Raw genomic sequence first — 11,477 nt, forward strand, 5'->3', positions numbered from 1 at the left:
TGAAAGGAATGCCCCCTGACATGCTGTTTTGCTCTGGTATCTGCCAAGCGACTCGGCTACGAGAAGGGTGGTGGAGCTTGATGCAAGGAGCGGCAGGACATTTTATAAAATATAGACGCCTCGTAAAGGCCGTGTCAAGAAGGGCAACGCGCCTGGCAGCTGCTGGGAGGTGCTAAGCTCTAGCCGCAAGGGCAAAGCGCCATTCGAGATAGACAAGATGTGTCTTTATATATGAGCGTCGAGACGCTATCTTCTCACCTAGAGAAGACGATGTCAATCCTGATCAGCGCGAGGAACCAGATGATGCCCGTCTGGCACTGCTGAGACCCCAGATCGACTGCCATGATGACGGCAGAAGAACCTCTGCGGACCTATCAATTTCCTATTGCGGGGCTTTGGCCGGGCGATCGCGTGTCGAGATGACAGACCCCTAGACGGTTTCATGATGTGTCCAAGTGTCAACTCTTCATCGCTGTGTCTGCACCCCATATCCGATATCCATAGTACCAAGCCGCTACTTTGGAGCGAAGGGTCAAGCATCCCGTGTTCTTAATTCCAGCGTTGTACTCGGAAGTTGGCAGAAGTTCAAGTTTGATATCGGGGAAATTCCATGCCGAGGCTTCTTTTTTTTACCTCCGTCACGGGCCATTACGTTATATTGGATAATAGTTGATCCTTCCCGAAAGAACTTCCCGGGACCTTAAGAAGGCACTGAGATACGTAGCATTTATTGTTTGTACTCCAAGAAATATAAGTATTCGGACCAACTTGGGACGGACGCTGGTCTAGGAGTTATAAAATAACATGAGGGTAAGTACTTAATGTTACTATAGTGTTGGCACGGAAATGTAGATGTTTTAAAAACCCCGATATAGTTGAACTTGTAACGCGTTTCGAAGGTGTTTCAAGTCTTGCTCCACGTATATCATCCGACCACACCCATATATGATAGGGTTTTGCCGTCGATAGCAAAGGCTTTCAAGATTTTCTCGTTGGTGTTCGATGTATGCTGTAGACAGCAAAAGTAAATCTTAGAGTTCTATGGCATGAAAGATACATGTTGGTCAAAGGGAAGAAGGAGTTTATGCATAAAATAGCATCTACGTAATCGACACAAGACAATAATAGCAATAATAATAGTAATACAAGGCGGTCTAAAGAGGCGAAATCTTTTCTCCTTCCCAATGACTTCCCAGGAGGAGTCTATTCGGTTGATTTGAAGTCAATCTTTCCATCCCGATGAACGGTCGCAATGCTTTGTCGTTGATGGTTTTCTTTTGTTGCAGTCTGATGGGCGACGTCCTCTGGAGGAGATACTTCAGTGGCCTCCACCGCTGCTCTAGTGACCCCTGGTGTGGTATCGGCAATCTCGTTGACCTCGTGGTCGGCTAAGATATCGTTAACTCGTGCAGCTCTAGATTGAACGAGAAGAGTCGTCGGTCCTTGGAATTGTAAAAAGAGCTAATTTCCTGGTAGTGAGCAGCTGGATCTTTGATTTATGGGCTGTGTGAAACACTCACCCTATCGCCCCATATTGTCCTTCTCGTCCATGTTCTAAATGTATGGAAGATCCTCATTACTGCCATCCATGTGTCCGATTTTGATAGATTTGACATAAAGTTGGTATTAAATAAGCGTTTTCCAACGCCCAGGTTAGGAACCGGGAATCTAATCGTCGTCGACTTGAATCTGTATGGTTGCGGAGGAGTCTGCATCATTGTATACGCAACAACATTGCTACCACAGTACACATTAGTATATGGAGAAAAAAAAAACAGTGTTGGTTTCACATACCTTGGATGGGCAATATATTGTTCCCCTTCCTTCAGAGTTATCGAGTATATTTGACCTTTCCCAACTAATGCAATAACGCCCCTCCCTGTAACTTCAGAGTTTCCCCAATGTGATATACTCTTCACAAGTTAGCTTACCCGCCTAGCGATAACAGCTCGAAGGAGAAGCGGTCATATATACCAGTTGTTTATTGAATCTCGGCTTTATTGTCAACGAATGGCCTGTCCACGCAAGAAGGGCATTTCGCTGCGCCAACATCCAATCCACTGTGCCATTGAGTTGGAGTAGGGCAAACGAGGTCACTGGAGACTTGACGGAAACTAACGCAGACACGGGGCTGGTGGAGGATATCTATACAAGGCAGATGCGGTTAGAAATTGACGTTCTTGGGAGAAGCGGAGTCTTCTCACTTTTTGGTATAGAAATGGAATTCCGAGTGCTGCTCGACGAAACGGCTCAAGGATTCGCAGAGTGGAAACGACCTTCGATAATAATTCAGCCAAGTATCCCAACGGTTTGTCCATATACCAATAACCATACATTTTCCGGTTTCCCACTTAGTCCTACGAGAGTTCCACGCCTTGTATATAGATTCTGGGACGCAGAAAGTGATACGGAAAGCAGGGAATACGGCGAGCCGACAACTTCGAATTTTGCGTCTTTAACAACGGGTCAGCGTACCATCCAATTCAAAACAAGACCAAATATACGAACCAGGAGATATAGCAGAGTTCGTAGTCGTCGAAGCAGAGTGAAAACTTTCGTTCGTCACTGAATTGAGCTGACTGCTTGGTATTGCTTGAATGTGAATGTTTCTCCGCAAGCCGTATCTCGAACTCCATCTAAGGCGATTTGACGGCCTGAAGCCACTGCCGGGTATTAATCGCCTCATGGGTGCGACTGTGTATTTCCGCAAGCTGAGCAGCCACTTGAAGCCTGCCCTTTCGCTGCGGGTCGTCAAATCTTTTCTTTCAGATGCGAGCTTCTCCAAATGTTGGAAAAATGACGATGGTGAAAACAAACAAGACAAACAAGCTCAATAAGGTTTATTACCCAAAAAGCGGGTTTAAACCAATATTTGATAGCTTTCGTATCTTCGTTCTCTTCAGTGAACCCGTGGACTTGTGCGCCGTTCAGGGGAGATAAGAAAAGGTGTTCTGCAGCATCCGGTAAGTATATTACATGTTTAGCTTGCAAAGAGGATTTGCTGACCTCTTTTACAGGCTCGTGGATAAGCCATACCATCGCCCTATCATGACATCATGAATATTCGGTAGATCGGGATTGTCGATTATTAGAAAATATATGCTGCACTAGCTGCAGTACGTACTCCTCCGAGACGACATGCTTCTGCGAACAGCCCAATTGCATTGCCGCATTGCGCACCAAAACTTCTCGAGGTCTCGCGTGCCTATTCCTAGCCCATTACGCCCGGGAGCTCATCGCTATGGAGGACTGCCCTACTGTGAATTCTCGACGAGAGGGAGATTGTCCAAAGATCAATATGGCCCGTCGAGAACAGTCGGGCAACCTATTGCAGGGACGACATCTTCCCCTGATAAAGTAGGGAGTGCCGTGGCGAAGGATGTGGTAAGCGCATCAAAATCGGGCAGCAAAAAACCGAGCACCTTGCTCTCTGAGACCACCGTCACATTGAAGGAGCAAAGAAAAGTGGACTGGGCTATCATGAAAGAAATGGCAAAATATCTCTGGCCTAAGGTGGGCAGCAATTATTATGTGGTCACCTGAAGCTCATCGACTAACTGATAGCAGGACGATTGGAACACGAAACTTCGGGTTGGGATAGCGTTATCTCTTCTCGTTGGCGGAAAGGTTAGTTATCGTGTGATTTTATATGTTATGATACACTTCAACTAATCCATGCCAGATCCTCAATGTTCAAGTCCCATTTTACTTCAAAAGTATAGTTGACTCTATGAATGTTGATTTCGCAGCAATAGGCGGAACTGCCTGGACAGTCGGAGGGGCTATGATAATAGCATGTATGCACAGACTTTCCTGTAGATTTTTTTTTTAATATCCAATGCCTAACTGGAGAGCATGGCTGCAGATGGTGCGACGAGGATTGGGGCAACATTATTTCAGGAATTAAGAAACGCAGTGTTTGCCAGCGTCGCCCAAAAAGCAATTCGAAAGGTAGCACGCAATGTCTTTGACCATCTCCTGAAACTTGACTTGAACTTCCACTTGAGCCGCCAGACAGGAGGCCTCACACGCGCCATTGACAGAGGCACAAAGGGGATCAGCTTTCTGTTAACGTCAATGGTGTTCCATGTGTTGCCGACAGCATTAGAAATCTCAATGGTCTGCGGAATTCTGGTATGGCATACCCTACGGACCCATACTAAAAACTAGATATTTTAACACTCTCCGCAGACTTATCAATATGGCCCAAAATTTGCTGCAATCACCGCTGCCACAATGCTAGCTTACACCGCTTTCACCATTACTACCACAGCCTGGCGAACCAAGTTTCGAAAGCAGGCAAATGCGGCCGATAATCAAGGGGCAACGATAGCAGTTGATTCTTTAATTAACTACGAAACTGTGAAATACTTCAATAATGAACAGTTTGAAGTATCTCGATATGACCAGGCATTAAGGAAATATGAGGCTGCCTCAATTAAGGTCACGACTTCGTTAGCGTTTTTGAACTCTGGTCAAAACATGATCTTCTCAAGTGCACTCGCTGCCATGATGTACCTGGCGTCTGACGGCGTGGCTACAGGGCAGTTAACAGTTGGTGATCTTGTTATGGTCAACCAACTGGTATTTCAGCTATCCATGCCTCTAAATTTCCTAGGATCCGTATACCGAGAGCTGAGGCAGTCATTGATGGATATGGAAACTCTGTTTAATCTCCAAAAATTCAATATTAACGTTAAGGAGGCTCCCGATGCTAAACCATTACAGCTTCGGCAGGGTGGAGAAATCCGATTCGAGAACGTTACGTTTGGTTATCTTCCAGAGAGACCTATCCTGAAGAACGTATCCTTCACAATTCCAGCTGGCAAAAAGATCGCTATCGTTGGGCCAAGCGGATGCGGAAAGTCCACCATTCTTCGACTCCTTTTCCGATTCTATGACGTGCATGAGGGCCGTATTTTGATTGATGGCCAAGATATCCGTGGTCTGACTGTGGCCAGTCTAAGGAAGGCAATTGGAGTTGTGCCGCAGGATACCCCTCTATTCAATAACACTATTGAACATAATATTCGATATGGCAAGATCGATGCCACTACGGAGGAAGTTAAAATGGCTGCACAACGAGCCCATATCCACGAACTTATCGAGCGATTACCTGCAGGGTATGATACGCCAGTCGGAGAGCGAGGAATGATGATATCAGGCGGTGAAAAACAGAGGCTAGCAGTCTCGCGGTTGATATTAAAGGATCCGCCGTTGCTCTTCTTCGATGAAGCAGTAAGTTAACTCTTCTCCGGTATTTCAGCCTATATAAATTTATTTTTACTAATGCTTGCCAAAACAGACATCTGCTCTTGATACATATACTGAGCAAGCCTTACTCCAAAACATCAACAGTATTCTAAAGGACAAGGCCAGGACAAGTGTGTTTGTAGCCCATCGCCTTCGCACAATCTACGACAGTGACCAAATTATCGTTTTAAAGGATGGTCATGTTGTGGAGAGTGGTAGCCATATCGAGCTCCTCGAACTAGGCGGCGTATATGCAGAGCTTTGGAACAGTAAGTCTCCTCTCAGACCTAGCTCTTTTCACAGCCAACCAACTGACATATCACAAAATAGCCCAAGAGATGGACATTGCCAGCTCATGATGCAACTATCCAGGTCGATATAAAAATAAAAAGGTAGAAAGAAGGCCGACATAGAGTATTTCGGTGATATTATACCCATTTTGTAGGTGTTTCTGTGTTCCAGGGCTCTCATAAATATTTGGTAAAAATAGGATAGATAGGTTATAGATGATATTGGTAGCTTTGTGTACTGGCTCTTCGCCGTCTTATACCACCCTCGAGGATCTTGCGCATATAATTCCCTTTACTAGGGAGTAAAAGTAATCAATATATGCAACGAACTCTTGTCCAAGATTTTTTTATTCATAACTGTGGAAAATCACATACTATGTAATATGATGAAACCACTTTTGTTGGTCATGGGATGCTTATGTAATATATACAAGTGACCTTGTCGACTTTCCCCAGAATTTCTCGAAGCTCGCATCCAAGGCAGATTTGATATTTGCTGTGCATTTCTTCAGCTTTGAGAGCTCAGCCTCTGTTTCTTCTTGTTATTATAGAGCCCGTATCGCTTCTCTCGGTCTCCTGTGTCTGTCTCTTCGATATTACGAGAGAACTACGAAAGCCAGTGAACGGTTATTCAGATATGCTTGCGCATAGGAATGGACTTCGAAGCCAGCAGTTTAAGAAACGAGGAACAATTTTGGGATGGTGAGCGAATATCCATTTGCAGTGCAAGCCTTGGTGCAATGTGCTTGAGGCTGTGAAACCCATGGTTACGTCTTACTTCTTGATACGTTTTGCTAACTGAGCCCGACTGAGAGTAGAACTGGACGACATTCTTAAACGCCAATGCGATTCACACGAAGAGATCGATAATATTTTGCGCACATATTTGTCACTGCTCGAGAGTTGCAGAGGTACCCAAATAGTCGCTCCGTAGGAGTAGCGGCCAGTATACACGAATATCTAACAAAACTTCTCTCCCACAGATGACTTCTTCAACATCGACCATGACATCAGCCGGTGTACCGAGCTGGTTCTGTCATCGTCACTATTCACGAAGAACGCTGATTACATACGGCTCCAGATAATATATAGCTTGCTTCAGGTACAAATTTTGGCTTCATTCCTGTTCGACCATATCGGTATAATAAATTGCGAGAATTCAGCTAATAGCTGGTGTTCGATTTACAGGAGGATTCTCATGATAATCTACTCGGAATTGTGTGCTTCCTCCTTTTCGATGGGTGCGAGAATGAAGCTACATTCGAGATGATGTGTGAGGAAGGGGCATTTTGTCGACTATTGGAGTTAATACAATCATTAAGGAACGATGACCATTCCGGTATTGGGGTCGAAGCTAGCCTGCACCGATTATTAATGGATCTATTATATGAGATGTCGAGGATTCAGAGAATTAGGATTGAAGACTTAGGTGAGTTGTTGGTCGGAGCAGCGTGGGGCAACTACCGGACTTGAATGCTACCCACCAGAAAACTGGTAACAATCTAGCATTTACTTACACCTTAGCCTCATAGTGACGGTGGATGACGAGTTTATAAAGTATCTGTTGCAGATAATTGAGGGACCTCCTGAAGGATTAAATGACCCCTATCATTATCCTGTGATTCGCGTCCTGGTAAGATTACTTCTATTCCGCCAAAACAATTATATATTCTGACACGGTTGCCATATAGCTCGTTCTCAATGAACAATTCATGGTGTCCAGCCACGATCCAGTCGGAGACAGGCCTTTGGCCACTCCACTAACGAACAGAGTTATGAAAGTTTTATCAATACATGGTAGTCTCTACAAAACTTTCGGGGAGAATATCATTCTTCTCCTCAACCGCGAAGGTATTCTTTCCCATTCACCCCTTAAGATACCTCTGATACTAATCCCATGTGAACAGACGAGACTTCTCTTCAGCTGCTCACTCTCAAACTTTTATACTTGTTATTTACCACACCCTCAACTTATGAATATTTTTATACTAATGACCTCCGCGTTCTTGTCGATATTCTTATCCGCAACCTTTATGATTTACCTGAAGATGCAATCCCTCTCCGCCACACATATCTGAGAGTCTTATACCCACTTCTTGCCCATACTCAACTAAAGTACCCCCCGCACGATAAGCGAGAGGAGCTCAGAAAGCTTTTCACAACGCTAATTAGGGGGCAATGGTCTGATATAGCAGAGGACAACGATAACGAAAGAATACTTCACTTTAACGAAGTAGATGATACCACAAAACGGCTCGTCTTACGCTGTAGCCAGGTTGACTGGATATGTGAAGGGACTAGCTGGTTCACAAAGGAGTTATCAGAACCGATATCAAATGATAACCCGAACGCAAAAGGCCATAACGGCACGGATTCTCAGGGAAGCGTTGAAATTCCCAATATTGGTTCCCCAGCCTCTCCTCAAACGAGTTTAGACGAAAACCTCTACGGACGCAACATCTCATCTTCCCCTGTCCATCATCTGTCTACCGTGTCAACTACTCTTAAAGTCGAATCCGCACGCTCTTCCTCCCACAGCATTGTAGAGGTGGCCTCACACAAAGAACAGCCGGGTATCACACTACCGACCAAAGGCCCAGCTGTACTGAAACAAAAGCCAGAACCTCCGGTGGCACGTCGCTCAAGGGCACGTCGTCGAGCAGAATCAAAGGACAAAGACGAGGGAGCAAGTCCCCGTAGAGTTTGCCGAGGGTCATCTGAATCAGGGCTTTTAAAGCATTCGAAGGACCAGGAGTATGCAGCAAACACATCAACCCCGTCTCCTATTCATGAAATTAACGACAACACCGCTTGCTCAAGCCCAACTATGGTTCAATCACCTAATTCAATCGCATCTACCTCTTCATGTTACTTCCCATCACCTCATTCGCATAAAGCCCATAACCTACACCCTTCCATTCCACCAGCACTCCCTCCTCCCCGCAGATCCTCGCACTCGGTACCTCCACCTCCTCATACAAGATCCCATAAACATCCCCATCATCATACACGGCAGCAACACTCTGCCACACGACCTCCTCCTCCGCCTCCACATAATCCGCATAACTGCCTAGGTAATCGCCCACCGCAAAAGCCAGAACCACCAAGAACTAGGCGTTGGCGTGCTCACCAACACCATTTGAAGCAACAAGATACTAATGGCCATGCTACCCCCAATACCAAGGGATGTACCACATCTACCGCCGAAACCAACACCAATGTACCTTCATCACCTCAGTCTCCAGCGTTGCAGACGAATGGAATGACAGAGTCTCCTTCCACCCCCAAAATTACGATCGAAATGGCTGAAAACGGGCTTTCAAAACAAATGGAGAAAACGCATATTAACTAAGGAGTCTGCTGCTGTTTACTGAATGTGTACTTTTCTTTGTACTTATTGCATAGCGACTTGCTTCAGACTAAACACATAATTTTTTATCCCTTTCAATTCATTATACCTTTACGATATAAACGCAGTATATAAATATGTTATGTGCATATACCTCTTACCTCGTCTATTTATAATACGGACTCTATGAAAATAGGTGATACTTTTGTTGACAGAAGGGGTTCTCATTTGATGTGTTAAAATATAAGCTAATACATATGCCCCTTTATTAAACAGCCATGTTTTTGATTTTTTCCCCCTTTTTACACATTCTTTATATTTGACGTTGCGTATCATCATAGTGTTTCCCTCTTGGTTTTATGCATTCCTCTCACTCCATGATTTCTGCTTGACCTCCCTATTGGTAGTAACAAGAGCAATAGTAAAGTAGGTGACTGTGTCAACCTTTACTGGATACCCCAGAATTTCTCTGCACCGAACGTGTTAGGACCGTCCTTCTTCCACGGATCATCAAAGGCAGAGAATAAGAATAACTCTCCATTCGTGCCCTTGAAGGCTTGTTTCATGCTCTCAATTGCAACATGCTGGTCCTCTCGCGAAGGGATAGCTTCCCCATTGTGGTCACCGCCATGAGGCCATCCAGTCTCAGTAACAATGACTCTCTTGGAACCATGTACTGCATTAGAAACGGCCTTGGCTTGGTCTATTACGAACTTTCCGGCTTCAGCAGCAGAGGTATGAGAGTTGAAAAAAGGGTGAACGTTAACAGCGCAAAAATCGGATGTTTCACAGATTTCAGGGTGGGCAACCATGGCATTGACAGTGTCAACAGCTACAACCGGGCCACTATATCCTTGGGAGCGAAGGGTGGTACGAGAAAAGTTGATAGCATTAGTAAGATCATGGACAGAAGATTTTCCGGTATTGACAACTTCATTCCCAATAGCAACGGCATAAATGTATGACCAGCTGTCCTTGGCAGCAGCAATGAATAGGTGAAGGTCCGAGTCAACATTCTGAATGGTGAATAGTCCGAGCATTACTTTCTTGTTGTATCTCTTTGCGGCATTAATCATCATTGAAATTTGGTTGCAATCAACACCATAGGATCGAACAATGCCATAGTCTTGTAGTTTAGCAAAGTCTGCGTAGACTTGGTCTTGAGTTTTGCACTTTCCATCAGCAGTATATGGAGCGTAGCAAATTCCAAACCCAGTTCCAGAAAACCATTTTTCGGCAGGACCGCTAGAAGGTAAGGAAGTGGAATTTGGTATCAGATGAGTTGTCTTAGTTGGAGGCTTTGTTGAAACTAGAGTCTCAACAGCGGTAGTCTTACTCCCAGCAGGCTTAGACTCAGATGGTGTAACTTCAGTAGGCTTGACTTCAGTAGGTTTGGTTTCGGTAGGCTTAGGCTTCACCTCTGTAGTCTTTAGCTCAGCGGTAGAGCTTGGCTCCGAGACGAGGGTAGAAGCAGAAGGGGGTATGTCGGTGACTGTTGGAGCAACAGTGGTAGGGGTATCATGAGAGCTGAATGTAGTACCGATATCATAGTTCGAAGTACGCTGAGCTGGCTTATGGGTATTGACATGTCCCTTGGTCTCAATAGTGACAGTGCTGCCAGTGCTATCAACCCAGTTGATAACCTCAGGAACCTCAACAGTAGTAACATCAGTCACAAAAGCGCGTCTCTCGCGATGAGCATGATCTGTTTTATATATGGTAAGTTACTGATAATAAAATAAGTTCAAGTTATAACGCACTATGAGGTCTTGCAACCACACTGCCCATAAATAAGAAGACAGCAAAGATGAAGATGCTGGTCTTCATCTTGTTTGCTAAAAGCATATCTAGATGATATGCTAGTGAAGAAAGAGTAACTATAAGTATCCGAAATATTTGTTAGCAGCTTCAAAAACGCGTCTCTAGCCTACACAATAGAAAAGAGTAAAGAAATAGGGGTAAGCGGCATACCAGCCAGTGGCTTAAGGGAAGCAGCGGGTTAAGTAAAGACTGTTGCTGTGGTGTCAAGATATGTCGACGTGTGGACGGTGAGTGTAAGGAAGATGAAGAGAAGTTGAAGTTCAAGATAAATAAGCAGTGAGAGAGACACGTTCAAATGAAGACAAACAAGTCCAAGTAACGTGAAAAGGGGCAGAGTGAGAGAAGTGAAATATTTAGATATACAATATTGGTTCTCCCTAGTGATAAGCATCATATGTGGTAGGTACTTAGGGCATATAGGGTATATTCGTAGCAGAGTACAAGGTCGCCTTCAGCTTCGGGTCTCTGACTAGACGAGAAGCATGATTAGCTATGTTATATCTCAAGCTTCCCATGATATTAACCAGTTTCAGGGTATACATACCAAACAATATTACTTGTCATTACCACCAGCTATAACATCTATATAGCATTAGGAAGTTCGTATATGAATCACCGTTATTCGCATTAGCCCATTTCGTTGATTAAAAATATATATGTACTATCTAGGGAAAGAGTACATTGAGCCCTAGAGCCCTAGGGAAGGGGGAAAAGAAGCCGGCAGGGAGAAGAAGAATAGAAGCTAGGTGTACAGTAATGATGTT

The 11,477-nt window shown here is 44.6% G+C and overlaps 4 protein-coding genes across 4 annotated transcripts; 2 read left to right on the forward strand and 2 right to left on the reverse strand.

Annotated features, from left to right (window-relative positions):
• Positions 1-1,203: 1,203 nt before the first annotated feature.
• Positions 1,204-2,686, reverse strand: MCYG_03239 (conserved hypothetical protein; the record flags this gene model as incomplete). Its single annotated transcript, XM_002847687.1, has 7 exons — positions 1,204-1,461; positions 1,521-1,737; positions 1,795-1,913; positions 1,975-2,145; positions 2,205-2,276; positions 2,335-2,453; positions 2,509-2,686. 7 exons carry the CDS (start codon positions 2,684-2,686, stop codon positions 1,204-1,206), a joined length of 1,134 nt encoding a protein of 377 aa, XP_002847733.1.
• Positions 2,687-3,138: 452 nt separating this feature from the next.
• Positions 3,139-5,612, forward strand: MCYG_03240 (iron-sulfur clusters transporter atm1; the record flags this gene model as incomplete). The annotated part of the gene is made up of 7 exons (XM_002847688.1): positions 3,139-3,513; positions 3,565-3,627; positions 3,683-3,797; positions 3,866-4,134; positions 4,192-5,238; positions 5,306-5,522; positions 5,584-5,612. The coding sequence occupies 7 exons, from the start codon at positions 3,139-3,141 to the stop codon at positions 5,610-5,612; spliced, it is 2,115 nt and encodes a 704-aa protein (XP_002847734.1).
• A 584-nt stretch (positions 5,613-6,196) lies between these two features.
• On the forward strand, positions 6,197-8,895 carry MCYG_03241 (conserved hypothetical protein; the record flags this gene model as incomplete). The annotated part of the gene is made up of 7 exons (XM_002847689.1): positions 6,197-6,245; positions 6,362-6,454; positions 6,527-6,645; positions 6,732-6,972; positions 7,076-7,176; positions 7,235-7,394; positions 7,451-8,895. 7 exons carry the CDS (start codon positions 6,197-6,199, stop codon positions 8,893-8,895), a joined length of 2,208 nt encoding a protein of 735 aa, XP_002847735.1.
• Positions 8,896-9,338: 443 nt separating this feature from the next.
• On the reverse strand, positions 9,339-10,719 carry MCYG_03242 (conserved hypothetical protein; the record flags this gene model as incomplete). The annotated part of the gene is made up of 2 exons (XM_002847690.1): positions 9,339-10,597; positions 10,653-10,719. The coding sequence occupies 2 exons, from the start codon at positions 10,717-10,719 to the stop codon at positions 9,339-9,341; spliced, it is 1,326 nt and encodes a 441-aa protein (XP_002847736.1).
• Between the last annotated feature and the right edge of the window lie 758 nt (positions 10,720-11,477).

Source organism: Microsporum canis, genomic scaffold (assembly GCF_000151145.1).
Source record: "Microsporum canis CBS 113480 supercont1.3 genomic scaffold, whole genome shotgun sequence".
In the NCBI taxonomy this organism is placed as follows: Eukaryota; Fungi; Ascomycota; class Eurotiomycetes; order Onygenales; family Arthrodermataceae; genus Microsporum; species Microsporum canis.